A 16,826-nucleotide genomic window follows, 5' to 3' on the forward strand; every position below is an offset into this window, starting at 1 on the left:
CAGGGCCAGCTGGACGGCCTTCCAGACCGTCCCATTCTCTCGCTCCACCTGCCCGTTTCCCCGGGGGTTGTAGCTGGTCATCCTGCTCGAGGCGATGCCTTGCTGAGCAGGTACTGGCGCAGCTCATCGCTCATAAATGAGGATCCCTGGTCGCTGTGGATGTAGTCGGGGAAACCGAACAGAGCATAGATTGTGTTTAGGGCTTTGATGACGGTGGCAGACGTCATATCTCACACATGTTAATCGAGACATTCACCCTCCGCAGCACCTTACACCACACTCCCTCTTCCAGGCCCCCCCCCCCCCCCCTCCCCCAGCTCTTCCTACCACTTTTCCTTAATCCCCTCCATGGACACCATATCCTCTTCCAGGACCCTCCCATAGATTGACAAAATGATCCCCATCTCCAACCCCCCCCACTGAGAGCACCGCCTCCAACAATGAGGAGATAGATGCTATAGGGAATGGCGGGGAAAACTTTCCTTGCAAAGTCCCACACCTGCATTTACCTCAACCCTTCTCCCTGCACCAACCCATATGTCTCTCCCAGCTCCTCTAATCTCATGAAATGCCCCTGAAGGAACAAATCCTTCATTTCCTTAATCCCCCACCTCGACAGATCAGCCTTCACCCTCCCCACCAAGCTAACTCGCGGGCCACCTTCATCCCCAAATACCTAAAGTAGGTTGTCGCCAAGTGGAATTACAGCCCCCCCACCCCTGCTCCACTACGGTTACCAGCGGGGTAACCATAAAATACTTGCTGTTTCCTAAATTTATTTATAACCTGAGAATGTCCCGAATCTCTCTCTGGAACAGCGTCAATACACTCCCCACCGACGCGCTCGATTCCAAAAACACAACAGCAGATTATTGGCGTATAGGGACACCCTATGCTCCCCGCCCCCCATTGCCCCCTTCCACAACCCCAAGCTCCTTAGTACAATGGCCAAATGGCCAAGAGCTCTTAGGCCAATGCAAACAATAGGGAACATGGGGCATCCCTGTCTGGTATCCCGATGCAATGCAAAATACTCTGAATTCATGCTGTTAGTGCGAACAATCGCCATCGGTTCCTTAAACAATAGCTGCACACGCCACAAACCTCGGGCCAATCCCAAATCTCTCCAGTACTGCCATCAAATGACCTCACTTTAACCGATCAAAAACGCCTTCTCTGTGTCCAGTGCCAACACCGCCTCCATCTCCCTTCCCTCCGCCGGAGAGAGGACCACATTCAGAAACCTCCGACCTCCTCACGTTCGAGAACAACTGCCTTCCCTTCACGAACCCCATCTGGTTCTCTCCAATCACCTTCCGGAGACAACCTTCCAATCTCGACTCCAACGCATCTTTGCCAATATCTTGGCATCCACATTCAGCAGAGATTTGGGTCTATACAACCCCACACTCCACCGGTTCCTTGTCCTTCTTTAGAAGCAATGAGATGGAAGCCTGCCCCATCGTTTACAACAAGACACCCTTGCCTATCACATCCTCAAACAATACCATCACCAGTGGCACCAGCTTGTCCTTAAATTTCTTATAAAATTTAACTGGGGACCCATTGGGCCCCGCCACCTTCCCTGCCTGCATCCTCTCAATCGCCTCCTTCAACTTCTGCTCCCCCACCAGCTCCTCCAATTCTGTCTATTCTCCTCTCTCAACCTCGGATACTCCAACCCATCCAAGAACTCCCTTATCCCCAGCCCCTCCTCCGGTGGCTCCGATCTATACAGGTCCCCATAAAATTCCTCAAATACTTTATTAATCTGCTCCGGAGCCACCACCAACTTCCCTGTCCTATCCCGTACCCGCACTATCTCCCTTGCCATTGCCTCCCTCCGGAGCTACCGGACAGCATACGCCATGCCTTCTCCCATACTCGCAGCCAGCCCCCCTCGCCCTTCTCAACTGGCACACCTCTTTCCCGTGGGCAATTGGTCAAACCTTGCCTGCAACTCCTTCCTCTTAGCCAGGAGACCCGAGTCCCGGTCCCCAGCACATCTCCCATCCATCTTCAAAGTCTCCTCTATCGGTTTTTGGCATTCCTCCCTGTCCTCCCTATCCACCTTAGCCTGAAATGAGATCACGTCCCCCCCTCACTGCTACCTTCAGAGCCTCCCGACTGGGAGACCTCCCCTGTGCAATTAAAGCCCAAAACACCTCAATCACTTTGCCAATCTTTTCACAGAAGAGTTGTCCGCTAGCAACCCCACATTCATTCTCCACCCCGGTCTCTGGGCTACTCTCCTCTTCAAAACCACATCCACCCAATGCGGCACGTGATCCAAAATCACCATTGCTGAGTACTCCGACCTCCGAACCCCAGCCAACAGCACCGTCCCCACCATGAAAATGGCAATCCTCGAATACACCTTGTGTACCAGAGAGAAAAACGAATACACCCATTCCCTTGAATGTAAGGACCTTCACGGGTCCACTCTTCACAACTCTCTCATGAACCTAACGAACGCCTTTGTCATCCCCTCCACCCCCACCCTGACTGGGTCAGCGAACGCAGTTGAGAACTGTCCACCTTCGGTTCCAACCCCATGTTCCAATCCCCCCCCCTACCATCAGCTTATGGGTATCCAGATCCGGGATGGCACCCAGCACCCTCTTCACAAACCCCGCATCATCCCAGTTGGGGCCACAAACGCTCGCCGGTGTCACCAACCTCCTCTCTAGTGACCCCGTCACTATCACATACCTTCCCCCCGGTCCGCCACCATCTTCTCCATCTGAAACCTCCCCTCTTGCCCACCAATACCGCTACCTCCCCAGGCCCTGCTATCGAACCTCGAGTGAAACACCTGACTCACTCCTTCCTGAGCCTCACCTGATCCTCACCCTCAGATGGGTCTCCTGCAGCATCTTTAAATGTGTAAAACTTCACCTCTCGCTTTTGCTTCGCCAAACTCAGGACCTTCTCCTAATGGGAAACTTATGGAAGCAAATTATAACTGCCCCCGGCGGCTTGTTTGCTTTCGGCTTGGGCCTGAGTGACCGATGTGCCCCGGCCAGCCCATATCAGGAGGGTCATTCCCCCTCTCACAACAGCTCTGCAAACATCTTTGCAAAGTACTCGGTCGGCCTCAGGCCCTCCAACCCCTCAGACAGGCCCATGATCCATAAGTTTTGCTGCCTTGACCGGTTCTCCAGGTCCTCCACCGTGGCTCTGAGTCATTTGCTGGCCTCCGCCACCCTTCCCAGCTCCTCACCCATCGAGGTGAACTGGTCACTCTACCCCCTTCAAATTCTCTCCTTGCTCCAGTACCTCGGCCGATGTCTTCGACACTGCCGCCTTCACCGGGGTCATCGCCTCCTGCATCCACTCTATCATCGCAGTCGTCATCTCCCTCCACAGCACCTCCATAGGCTTGGTGAACAGCCTCTCAAATTCTCTGGTCATCACCTCGGTCAGAGTTTCCACTGTGAGGGAGTGGCCCCACCCCGCGATCCAGCCTCCACCATCTTTCTTCCTGCCGGGCACAGCAACTTACTGGATGGCGGACTTTCGCATGCCCCCATTCTTTCCAGTGTCCGTCCGGGTCTTCGACATCTCCCACCTTCCTCATACCTTCCTGCAACAGCTCATCCAAAACCGCCCCTGAAACCGGACATTAAAGTCCAAACGTCAGAGCCTCGAGGAGGACCTCCACCTACATGCCATCACTGTAAGTCTATCATTAATGGCAAAGTGAGAGAACCTTGAAGATATTCAGCTGATCAGAGAGATCCAGCATGGATTTGTGAAGGGTAGGTTACGCCCAGTGCCGGCCCTAGGGTTGCTGGCGCTCCGGGCAAGCTGAACTTCGGCGCCCTTGGGGAGGGGGGGGGGGGGGGCCTGGGAGGGGGCGGGGCCTGGGAGGGGGGGGGCCTGGGGGGAGAGGGGGGCGGGGCCTGGGAGGGGAGTGCGGACCCGCGGGGAGGGCGGACCCGCGGGGGGGGCGGACCCGAGGGGGGGGCGGACCGGGGGGGGGGGGGGGGGGGGTGCCGCCCGGGGGGAGGGGTGGGTACGTTTCAGCGCCGCCGCTTCAGCGCCAGGACTTTTCAGCGACAGGACATTTCAGCGCCAGAAAAAAAAAATCATACAGCAGGAAAAACAAGACCTTGGGGAACTGCCCCTCATAAGCATCCTCCAGAAGGAACATCCCAAGTACCCAGGGACAACAGGATACTGGCCATATCATTGGACCTGCACCCCATCCAAATCCAAACCTCTCCCGTCCCAGCAGGGAAAATGTACTGTCCCCATTCATATTAAGAGGAAAAGGATAATCACTCCAGCCCCAGCCAGGGGGACCCCGGGAAACTAACCCAACCAACAGAGTGCACCATGATTAGAAATAACATCCTCAAGAGAGACGAAAAGAATGAAAGGAGCGGGATGCAGTCATAATAATAGTCCTTGGGGGGAGTGATAATTGATTATTGATTATTGAAACCGCATGAGCAGATGGTAAATTGTTTTCTAACCTACACCAGATGACATGTAGTTCAACGGAGGGTTTTTCAAAACTCTCACTGACAGTTTCAGCTTTTTCTCCCCTATGTTTAAAGAGCATGGGATTTTTATCCCCATGTTTAAAGAGAAGCAAATTTTAAAAGCTTCAGACATGACATTTAAGCAGACCTTGGGGGTGAGGCTTCTGTATCTGGGTTCTGCACACCACTTAGCACACAGTAATAAAACTCCAAAAAAAGGCCAAATAACTAAATGTTATAACTAAGTATACCTGTGTCACCACTTTTGCACTGCAGCTTTTTGGCTCCCCTGTTAATCTCGTTGCGCTTGTAAAGTGACCTGTGAATGAATGAGCGCTGGCCAGCTGAAATTTTTGGCGCTGAAACGGCAGCGCTGAAATTTTTTGACGCTGGAAACGTCCAGGCGCTGAAACGGCAGCGCTGAAACGTCGGCGCTGAACTGTCCCATTCCCCTGGGGGAGGGCAGCCACAGCGGGGGAGGGCGGCCACAGCGGGGGAGGGCGGCCACAGCGGGGGAGGGCGGCCACAGCGGGGGAGGGCGGCCACAGCGGGGGAGGGCGGCCACAGCGGGGGAGGGCGGCCACAGCGGGGGAGGGCGGCCACAGCGGGGGAGGGCGGCCACCGCGCATGCGCTGGTTGGCACCGGCCCAACTGCGCATGCGCGGGACCCGAGTCTGGCGCCCCCTAGCACATGGCGCCCCGGGCGACTGCCCGAGTTGCCGGTGCCTTGAGCCGGCCCTGGTTACGCCTAAAGAACTGATTGAATATTTCGAAGAGGCAACTCGAGTAGTGGACAGGGGAATGTCTAAAGATGATATTTTCATGGCCATCCAGAAAGTATTCAATAAAATCACTCACAAGAGACTGTCAGCAAAAGCCAAACACATTGTATTGAAGGCAAGTTATTGAGCTGGTTAGGAAACTGTCTGAGTGACAGGAGACAGAGTCGGTATAATGGGCAGGCACACAAATTGGCAGGATGTGTCCTGCAAGGATCTTTGCTACTATTACTATATTGATATCCTATTCACTATATTTATTAAAGATAGGATAGAATGGCACATATACCAATTTGCTGGTGAATTACAGACAGCATCTTATCACTGTGAGTAGATGGAAGTGTAAAATTACAAAGAGATATCAATAGATTAATTGAATGGGCAAAACCACAGCAAATGGGTTATAATGTAGGTAAATGTAAAATCATCCACTTTGAACTTGAAAAAGACAGAAACAGGGCACACTCCAAATTGTGAATAGCTAGGTACAGTGGATATCCAAAGAGACTAGGTAGTTTAGGTACTCAGATTGTTAAAATGTCATGAATAGGATAATAACTTTTAGTTAGAAAGACTATTTGAGAGGTCTAGAATACAAGGCAGTAGAAGTTTTACAAACCCTGGTTAGATGATATCTGGAATACAATAAGCAGTTGGGCACCATACCGTACGAAGCATACGCTAGACTTGAATTCAAGAGTATATTAAACTTAGAGGGAGTTCAGTGTAAATTTACCAGAATAATATCTGGACTTTGAAGAGCTGAATTAAAGGGGGGGATTAAACAAACTAGGATTATATTTCCTGGAATTTAGATGAATAAGGAGAGATTTGATCAAAGTTTTCAAGGTATTAAGAGGAACAGACTGTGGGCGAACCTATTTCAGTTAGTTGGAGAATCTAGGACGACATAGAACATAGAACATACAATGCAGAAGGAGGCCACTCGGCCCATCGAGTCTGCACCGATCCACTTCCACCCCATCCCCATAATCCAAAACCGCTCCCAACCATTTTGGACACTAAGGGAAATTTAGCATGGCCAATTGACCTAACTTGCATGTCTTTGGACTGTGGGAGGAAACCGGAGCACCCGGAGGAAACCCACGCAGACACGGGGAGAACGTGCAGACTCTGCACAGTGACCCAGCAGGGAATCGAACCTGGGACCCTGGCGCTGTGAAGCCACAGTGCTAGCCACGTGTGCTACCGTGCTGCCCCTAGACTAGGTGATAGTCTAAAAGTAAGGAAGCTTCAGACATGAAAGTAGGAAACACATGTAAAAGACAAAGGGTGGCACAAAGTTGGAACTCAACATCAAATGGGAATTGACGTTAAATGGACTGTTCATTCGAAAACTGAGATTGATAGATTTTTGTTAGCCAAGGTTATGAAGAGATATGAGACAGGTATATCCATAGAATCCCTCGAGTGGAAAAGGAGGCCATTCAGCCCATTGACTCTGCACTGACCCTCAGAAAGAGCACTCTCCTGGGCCCACTCCACCACCCTATCCCCGTAACCTCACGCATTGATCATGGCCAATCCACCAAACCTGCATACCTGTCATTAACAAATTTCTCGGCGGAGAAAAAAGGGAATCCCAATGGCCAGAGAATTCCGGCCCCGGTTTAGTACAGACTGCTTCTATCTCATTGCAACAAAGTCAGCCTCATCTAAACGTAGAACCTTTTAAAGGACCTGGTTTACCGCCTGGCAACCGGATCTTCTGGTCCCACCTAAGGTCAAGGACTATTGGCTGGCATGCCGCACCACCCGGGGATTCCCACCATGGTGGGCTGGAAGATCCCGACCTTTGTCGCTAATTTTTGTTTCTCCCTTTCAAATATTATACTGAATGCAATCATATGATGTTCATTCACCATTAGGCCGTAACTAAATCTGGCCCTGTACCCATTCCTCAATCTAAAATGACATGCCCACTTGTTGATTGTAGGGCACAGTGGTGCAGCAAATGATCGCAAACATACACAGGAAATTCACTACCTCATTACAGGCCTCCCCCTTTGTTCATTCCCTGCTTCACCCCTCTTCTCTTTGCTTAAAAGCTGATCATCTCAAACTTGTCTCGTTCCAAACGAACGATTATCAGCCTGAAAGATTAACTTTGTCACTCTCCCCAAAGATGCCACCTGATCTGCTGTTTTTTGTTTTCATTCCGGATCTCCGTACTCACCAGTTGTGTTCGGACTGATGAAAATCCAAGTCCCATTCCCGTTGCTTTTAATGTAGGGCGGTGGATGCATTTTTTCTATTTGGCAAATATACAAGTCGCTTTGAGATGTGTTTATCTCACTGATTGTTATTGACACGCTGCCATTCCGGGACCATCCCTGGCAATGCAGAGCCATTGTCGTCTCCAAGTAATTGATGGTGGTATTAAAGAAAAAAGCACAGACCTCAGTGTCGCGTCCGATCTCTCCTTTATGTACGCTGATCCTGAACTCCTCCAATGGTCCTTCTCCTGTGTTGTTGTATGCACATGCGAAAGTGGCGTTGTGGCTCTCAGCCAGGATTGATCTAGGTTGAATAATTTGCAATGCCAGAGCTAGGGGGAGAAGAAAGAGCACAGATTTACTCTTAAATGGAGATAAATAGCTACTGAGCAGTGGGTCAAACATTGTCCCTTATCCTGAGGAACCTAGGCTCAAACACAGACGAACAAGATTTTTTTTGTCTGCTGCCTATACCTCTCCTCACCTCAGTCTTAAAGGGCAGCCCTTAGTTTTAAACTTTGCGGCATTGGGGCGGCACGGTGGTTAGCACTGTGTCCCTCAGTTCTAGATTCCCCCACAAGGTAAACGCCCTTTCAGTGTCCATCTATCTGGTCCCCTCAGGATCTTACATGTTTCAATAAGGTCACCTCTCATTCTTCTAAACTCCAATGAGTTTATGGCCAACCTGTTCAACCTTTCTTCATAAGAGAATCCCCTCATCCGAGGAATCAGTGGAGTGAACCTTCTCTGAACTGTTTCTGATTTAATTATATGATTTCTTAAATGAGGAGACCAAAGCTGTGCACAGAACTCTGGCTGCAGTCTCGCTGAGGCCTGTACAGTTATATCACAGGCTGCTTCTCTCTGGTGTTTGCTGCTAATAGTGTCACTATAGAGGTGCAGTTGTGTCTATTTGTGGCAAGACTGGGAGAGAAGGAACCTGTGATTGGAAGAGCAGCAAGCAGTGGGAAGGTTAGTGGCAGCTCATGATGGTGTGAGAGCAGGAGCGACTGGCCCAGAAGCATTATGCGAGTGGGAGAGGCAGCTGCTTAACCTGCAGATCAGCGGACAAGGCCTACCCAGCCCAGGTCATCACCCTGAGGAAGCCATCTCACAAGACTACCGGGCGGGGGGTCAGCAAGTTGGGCTGCTGAGTGAGTCAGTTGGAGAGGGGTTTAGAGAGAGGGGTTGCTTAGTGTGGGGAGGGATTGCTGAATGACTGGGGGTGGGGCTTAGGGATAGGACCTGCTCAGTGAGGGAGGAGCTGTTGAGTGAAGGGGGGTGTTTAAGGAGAGGGGCTGCTCAGTGGGGGAGGGGAGGTTGGGGAGAGAGGTTGACGAGTGAGTGGGGAGGGGTTGAGGGGTAGGATCTGCTGAGTGAGGGGAAGTTGGGGAGAGGGGCTGCTGAATGAGTGGGGGTGGGGTTTAGGGGAGGGGTTGCTGAGTGATTGGGAGTGGGATTTAGTGAGGGTGACTGCTGAGTGAGTGGGGAAGGGTTGCTGAGTGAGTGGGGGAGGAGTTGCTCTGAGGCGGGGTATAAGTACCCAGAGTTCCCGGCGGTCGGCCTTTCTCTGTAGTCGACCACCGGGCTAACAACTAGCTGATTAAAGCCTAAGTTTGGATCTTCATCGTGTCTCGCGTTCAATTGATGGTACATCACAAAACATGGGTTCATTGGGGGCTAGTTAGAAAGTGAACAGTCTGTTTATGCATAATGTTGGTCAATCTGAATTGGAGTACATGATCAGAAAGGTTTGGGAACCATGGTTCATGGGGCAGCAGGGTAGCATGGTGGTTAGCATAAATGCTTCACAGCTCCAGGGTCCCAGGTTCGATTCCCGGCTGGGTCACTGTTTGTGTGGAGTCTGCACGTCCTCCCCCTGTGTGCGTGGGTTTCCTCCGGGTGCTCCGGTTTCCTCCCACAGTCCAAAGATGTGCGGGTTAGGTGGATTGGCCATGCTAAATTGCCCGTAGTGTCCTAATAAAAGTAAGGTTAAGGGGGGGGGGTTGTTGGGTTACGGGTATAGGGTGGATACGTGGGTTTGAGTAGGGTGATCATGGCTCGGCACAACATTGAGGGCCGAAGGGCCTGTTCTGTGCTGTACTGTTCTATGTTCTATGTTCTATGTTCATGGTACCAATCCCTTCGAGGAGGGATCTTCAAAACATATCAAAAGAACAAAGAAGCAGTACAGGATAAGTGTGGGCCTGAGGAGATAAGACAGTGTAAATCATTGGCAAGTGTGACTTTGATGTCAAGTTTTGTTTCGAGTGTGTATATTGTACTGGTTGGCTCAGTTGGATAGATGGTTAGCGTGCCATTCAGAATAACACCAACAATATGAGTTCAGTTCTAGTTCTGCCAGCGGTAGACTTGGGACCTGAGGCCTTGCCCTGGCCTTGAGAGTGGAAGGCAAAAAATTGTCAAGATAATACGTCCCCATGAAGCATCAGCAGCCTGTGGGCCAAGGGCCTGTGTCTTCGGGAAGTGCACATATGAATGAATGAGATTGTAAGAAGGTGAGAAATGAAACAGTTTGAATTCCTTGGAAAGAATGTGTTTGGGATGGAGAGGGTGTGGTAGCTCTTGATTACAATCCAGGGTGAGAATGTGTACAGGACGAGGATATTCGGAGAGAAAATCCGAACAGCACTATGTTCAATCAGATAGTGGGGAGACATGAAAATACTGTTGCTGAAGAGTGACAAACCATTTTCCTCTTGTCCTGAAGGGAGACAATGAGCAGGAAGATAAATGATATGATTGATTCCGAAATGGATGTCTAGGTAACAATATGCTGGTTGAGGGTGGAACAGTGGCGCAGTGGCCGAGGTCCCAGGTTCGATCCCGGCTCTGGGCCACTGTCCGTGTGGAGTTTGCACATTCTCCCCGTGTTTGCGTGGGTTTAACCCCCACAATCCAAAGATGTGCAGTGTAGATGGATTGATCATGCTAAATTGCTCCTTAGTTAGAAAAAAAGAATTGGGTACTCTAAATATATTAAAAAAAAATATGCTGGTCAGTCGAGACTTCTGAGTGGTTTTCTACAGGTTTTGACTGTTTGTTAGCCACAAAAAGACCACAAATCTCCAACCACAAAACAAAGCATGGTGTTGACAAACCAGCTGGGGAGGTTGTTTATGTGTGGGCAGCTTAGAAATGTCGTGATTGGAGGCAATTTCTTTTGCCCTTTCACAGAGCTAATATTGGGTTTCGCAACTTGTGGTGCAGCAAGCTGGGTTGCCATCTCATACTGAGAAACGGACGTGCCCCTTTGGTGAATCTGAACCTCACAGGAGAGCTGTCAACAAGGGCTTAGGCCTGGTGTGAAAGCTGGGTGCTCACGGGGCTGGTTTCATGTGTGGTTAGAAGGTCAACGGGAGAAGGCAATGTCGTTCCCAGGAGCTCCAGGGTCAGTGACAGGAAGTATACTGGAGGGACGATTGATCTAATGTGTGGTCCCAATGCTGAACCTCGGCCACAGGGGGTGCCTAACAGGGTAGGTTTGCTCAGACCCAGGAGGATTGGAGTAGTGTGTGAGGTATCTCAACATGGCTTTTGATGTATTCAATGGTTGAGGGGGGGGGGGGGAGGCGTGTGTGGAGCTGGGGGAGGAAGGGAAGTATGGGGGGGGGGGGGAAGAGGGATTCCCTTTGATGGAGAAGAGAGTAGAGGAATACAGAGACAGAGGGATAACTGTGAATTGGGGTAAGAGGAGGTGGGTGGCATTGTGGTAATGTTACTGGACTAGTAATCTAGCAAACCCAGGGTAATGCTCTGGGGACCTGGGTTCGAATCCCACCAGGGAAGATGGTGAAATTTGAATTCAATTTTTAAATGGATCTGGAATTAAAAGTCCATTGATGACCATGAAGCCATTGTCGACTGTTGTAAAAACCCATCTGGTTCATTAATGTCCTGTAGAGAAGGATGTCTGCTGTTCCTATCTGCTCTGGCCTCCAGATCCACAGCTGACTCTGAAAATGCCCTCTAAGGTGGTCTAGCAAGTCACTCAGTTCAAGGACAATTAGAGATGGGTAATTGGATTGCAGGCGCAGCCAGAGACGGACAGATCCCATGAATGAATTTTTAAAAAGGATGTTCACGTGGAGTATGAACACTGGCTCAGCCCAATTAGCCTGAACCAAAACTGAAAATGCTGGACAATCACAGCAGGTCTGACAGCATCTGTGGAGCTTTGAAAAAGCTTTGCCATCGAGTCATCTAGACTCGAAACGTTAGCTCCCTTTTCTCTCACAAATGCTGTCATACCTGCTGTAATTGTCCAGCATTTTCAGTTTTTGTTTCAGATTCCAGCATCTGCAGTAATTTGCTTTTATCAGTTAGTCTGAGTGATCTCATTCTGTGCTGTACTTTATATGTATCGTGTGAGGACTTTGATAATGTGCCCGAGGCGCTCATTAAGAAGCAACTTGTAACTTGCTGACCTTTGCCCCCCAGCCGCCAATTCCTCACCCCATCCCCCCCCCCCCCCCCCCCTTCTCCCCTCCCCAGGCAATCATTCAGATGACTTGTCCTCAATATTCTTCTGTTTCCTGTCACCCCTTTGTGACATCACATCATGGCTGTGGATGGAGATTGGGAGAAAGCAAGTGACTGCTATGGGGTTGGGACTAGCCCATCATTCAACGCAGCTGTGAAAGGCCTCCATTGAAACTAAAAGGCTTTGTGTGTGGAGGAGGTGGGAGTGAATGACACGGGTCAGAGTTCCAATGTTCCGTGACACTGGACATGTTTGGAATGTCTCGCTGAGATAGTTCATGCTTCTTGGGTGAACTGGGTGTAGACCAACCAACTGGCTGATGAACTATATTTGGGCCACCAATGGGGCCATGTGCAACAGTTTAGCGTGAGTGACATTTAAGTAAAGCCACATGCAAATCAATCTGGGAAACAAATTATATTCTCGATAATCTATTCATGAGTCACAAGCGCATCAACTCCAAAACGTAATGAGAATGTAAATGCTATGTTCTGACATTCTTTATTAGGTGAGAAAAGTTGAGAGAGGGAAGAAAGGTGATGTTGTTACAGTAAAAAGCCACATCTGGAGCACTGCCTCGGAAGGGGTTTATTGACCTTTAGGAGAGCAACATTCATCTCTGAGGGAGTTATGTTTGCTCTTACTCAGGGGGGGGGGGGGGGGGTTCAGGATGATCCTATCAAAGTGAACATGCTTCTGAACACTCACTGAAAAGTTGAATCCAGACCAATATTTCACAAAGACAAATGTTTTAAATCCCACGTGACACGGCTTCAAAATGAGGAGGTCAAGGAGGGAAGCCAGGGAGTAGAGTTTTCAACCAATGGGCAATCAGATCATAGACCAAGGCACCAGGGAAGAACGTAAAAGTGGGTAATGTCATTTTGGAAGGGGGAAAGGAGGGGGTGGAAGAAAATAGTGGGTAGGTGGGCTTTACAGAGATGGTGGGTAGTTTGAGGGACATCGAGGGTAAATGTGGATGAAGAATGTGGGGCGGGATTCTCCCCTCCCCAGCGGGGCAGCGGGTCCCGGCCGGATGGAGTGGCGTGAACCACTCCGGCGTCGGGCCGCCCCAAAGGTGCAGAATCCTCTGCCCCTTCAGGGGTTAGGGCCGCCCCGGAGTGGTTGGCGCCCCGCCGGCCGGCGGGATAGGGGCCTGGCGCCACGCCAACTGGCGCTGAGAGCGCCAGCGCGTGCTGGCGTCATCCCTGCGCACGTACGGGAGGGTTCGTCTCCGCATCGGCCATCGCGGAGGACCACAACGGCCGATAGGGAAGGAATAGAGTGCCCCCACGGCACAGGCCCGCCCGCGGATCGGTGGGCCCTGACCGCGGGCCAGGCCACCCTGGGGGCACCTCCCGGGGCAAGATCTCCCCACAACTCCCCAGGAACCCCGGAGCCCACCCACGTTGCCAGGTCCCGCCGGTCAGGGACCTTCTCTGATTTACGCCGGCGGGACCGGCTACAGACGGGCAGGACTTCAACCCATCGCGGGCCGGAGAATTCTCTGAGGCGGGTGGCCGGTTTTTGGTGGGGGGGGGGGGGGAGAATTGGGAGGAAGGTGGGGGCGGGATTCATGCCGACCCCCGGCGATTCTCCCACCCGGCGGGGGGGTTGGAGAATCACGCCCGTGATGTGTAGGTGGAGTTGAAGGATAATATAGATTTCAGGATGTGGTTGATAGGCTACTCACCCACTATTTACCCAACTCAAACTCATCCTCACCACGGTTCACACAACTGCACTTTCCACTGGAGTGATGGGGTGGCTAGTTCACAGGAACTGAGAAGCCCTGGATGAGATCAGCTAACTGAATACTGACCCGCTATCAAACCTGGGCTTTCCCCTCTGTGTCTTCACATCACACTGGAGACAGGTTGATGTTGCTGCTGTTCCCCAAACACCTTCAGCCAAGAGGTGGGGTTAGGAGGGAGGAAACCAGTTGGGCTGTCAGTGGTCGTGAAGCACAGGATGCTACCTTGGAGTCACAACCACGATATACATGGCACCAAGCATTTCTACAGAGTCATCTTCTCCTCCAAACCTCACCAATAATCATTGACAATATGGTGAAAAGCATTCATGCTTGTAAGCACACAAAAATGAATGAGAACATTGCAATCTGGATGGTTCATGACCCTTTTTATCGGACATTTTTATTCTCAGAATATCACACAGAGGGGACACAGGGGAAAGGATAGGTCCAGCTACCCGATGCTGTTCTGATCAGGACCTTCATGTTTTGATGGACGAGGTTGAGAAGAGGAGAGGGGTCCTCTTCCCTACTGGCCCCCATAATGTCCCTGCAGCAACAAGAAGGCTTGGATTCAAATAACAGCTTTATATTTTATTTTCATGTTCTTTTCTTTTCATGTACTTGATGACCAATTGAGCGTGGCGCAGTGCTTAGCACTGCTGCCTCACGCCGCCGAAGTCCCAGGTTCGATCCCGGCTCTGGGTCACTGTCCATGTGGAGTTTGCACATTCTCCCCGTGTCTGCGTGGGTTTCGCCCCCACAACCCAAAGATGTGCGGGGTAGGTGGATTGGCCACTGCTAAATTGCCCCGTAATTGGAAAAAATGAATTGGGTACTCTAGATTTATTTTTAAAAATGAACTGTTGAGCTGCTCACAGAAAAATACTTTTCACTGTACCTCGATAGACGTGACAATAAACCAATCCAATCCAATCTTGCTGCAGTGAGCACAGCAGGAGACCATCAGTGCCATGGATTCAGTGCAGGAAAAGGTTCAATGACCTACTGCGTTCAGGCAAGGTGAGAAACCTGGCTCATTCACACAGAGCTCCAAGGAATATCTAAATGGTAGCAGCTAAAGGGGGTCATATCACATATCCTCAGCATTGAGGCTTGTATGTGTACGCAGCTCATGTAGCTGAGCACAGAACACGGTAAATGAGCAGTGTGATGCAGAGAACACAGTGAATGAGCAATGTGATGCAGAGAACACAGTGAATGAGCAATGTGATGCAGAGAACACAGTGAATGAGCAATGTGATGCACAGACACAGTGAATGAGCAGTGTGATGCTGAGAACACAGTGAATGAGCAGTGTAATGCAGAGAACACAGTGAATGAGCAGTGTGATGCAGAGAACACAGTGAATGAGCAGTGTAATGCAGAGAACACAGTGAATGAGCAGTGTGATGCACAGACACAGTGAATGAGCAGTGTGATGCAGAGAACACAGTGAATGAGCAGTGTGATGCACAGACACAGTGAATGAGCAGTGTGATGCTGAGAACACAGTGAATGAGCAATGTAATGCAGAGAACACAGTGAATGAGCAGTGTGATGCAGAGAACACAGTGAATGAGCAGTGTAATGCAGAGAACACAGTGAATGAGCAGTGTGATGCACAGACACAGTGAATGAGCAGTGTAATGCAGAGAACACAGTGAATGAGCAGTGTGATGCAGAGAACACAGTGAATGAGCAGTGTGATGCACAGACACAGTGAATGAGCAGTGTGATGCGGAGAACACAGTGAATGAGCAGTGTAATGCAGAGAACACAGTGAATGAGCAGTGTAATGCAGAGAACACAGTGAATGAGCAGTGTAATGCAGAGAACACAGTGAATGAGCAGTGCGATGCACAGACACAGTGAATGAGCAGTGTGATGCAGAGACACAGTGAATGAGCAGTGTGATGCAGAGAACACAGTGAATGAGCAGTGTAATGCAGAGAACACAGTGAATGAGCAGTGTGATGCAAGAACACAGTGAATGAGCAGTGTAATGCAGAGAACACAGTGAATGAGCAGTGTGATGCAGAGAACACAGTGAATGAGCAGTGTAATGCAGAGAACACAGTGAATGAGCAGTGTGATGCAGAGAACACAGTGAATGAGCAGTGTGATGCAGAGAACACAGTGAATGAGCAGTGTGATGCACAGACACAGTGAATGAGCAGTGTAATGACGAGAACACAGTGAATGAGCAGTGTGATGCAGAGACACAGTGAATGAGCAGTGTAATGCAGAGAACACAGTGAATGAGCAGTGTGATGCAGAGAACACAGTGAATGAGCAGTGTGATGCAGAGAACACAGTGAATGAGCAGTGTGATGCAGAGAACACAGTGAATGAGCAGTGTGATGCAGAGAACACAGTGAATGAGCAGTGTGATGCAGGAACACAGTGAATGAGCAGTGTGATGCGGAGAACACAGTGAATGAGCAGTGTGATGCAGAGAACACAGTGAATGAGCAGTGTGATGCAGGGAACACAGTGAATGAGCAGTGTGATGCACAGACACAGTGAATGAGCAGTGTGATGCACAGACACAGTGAATGAGCAGTGTGATGCAGAGAACACAGTGAATGAGCAGTGTGATGCAGAGAACAGTGAATGAGCAGTGTGATGCAGAGACACAGGGAATGAGCAGTGTAATGCAGAGAACACTGAATGAGCAGTGTGATGCAGAGACACAGTGAATGAGCAGTGTAATGCAGAGAACACAGTGAATGAGCTGCGTGACGCAGAGAACACAGTGAATGAGCAGTGTGATGCCAAGAACACAGTGAATGAGCAGTGTAATGCAGAGAACACAGTGAATGAGCAGTGTGATGAAGAGAACACAGTGAATGAGCAGTGAAATGCAGGGAACACAGTGAATGAGCAGTGTGATGCACAGACACAGTGAATGAGCAGTGTGATGCAGACACAGTGAATGAGCAGTGTGATGCACAGACACAGTGAATGAGCAGTGTGATGCACAGACACAGTGAATGAACAGTGTGATGCACAGACATAGTGAATGAGGAGTGTAATGCAGGGAACACAGTGAATGAGCAG

General features: G+C 50.2%; 1 protein-coding gene across 1 annotated transcript in view; it reads right to left on the reverse strand.

Annotated features, from left to right (window-relative positions):
• Positions 1–16,826, reverse strand: part of LOC119958447 (T-cell-specific surface glycoprotein CD28 homolog) — a 54,805-nt gene that overhangs the window by 13,757 nt on the left and 24,222 nt on the right. Inside the window, exon 2 of the mRNA XM_038786990.1 lies at positions 7,467–7,838. Within this exon, the coding sequence (XP_038642918.1) occupies positions 7,467–7,838 (372 nt within the window). The remainder of the gene's footprint in view (positions 1–7,466; positions 7,839–16,826) is intronic.

The sequence above is a fragment of the Scyliorhinus canicula genome, chromosome 2, assembly GCF_902713615.1.
Source record: "Scyliorhinus canicula chromosome 2, sScyCan1.1, whole genome shotgun sequence".
Classification (NCBI taxonomy): Eukaryota; Metazoa; Chordata; class Chondrichthyes; order Carcharhiniformes; family Scyliorhinidae; genus Scyliorhinus; species Scyliorhinus canicula.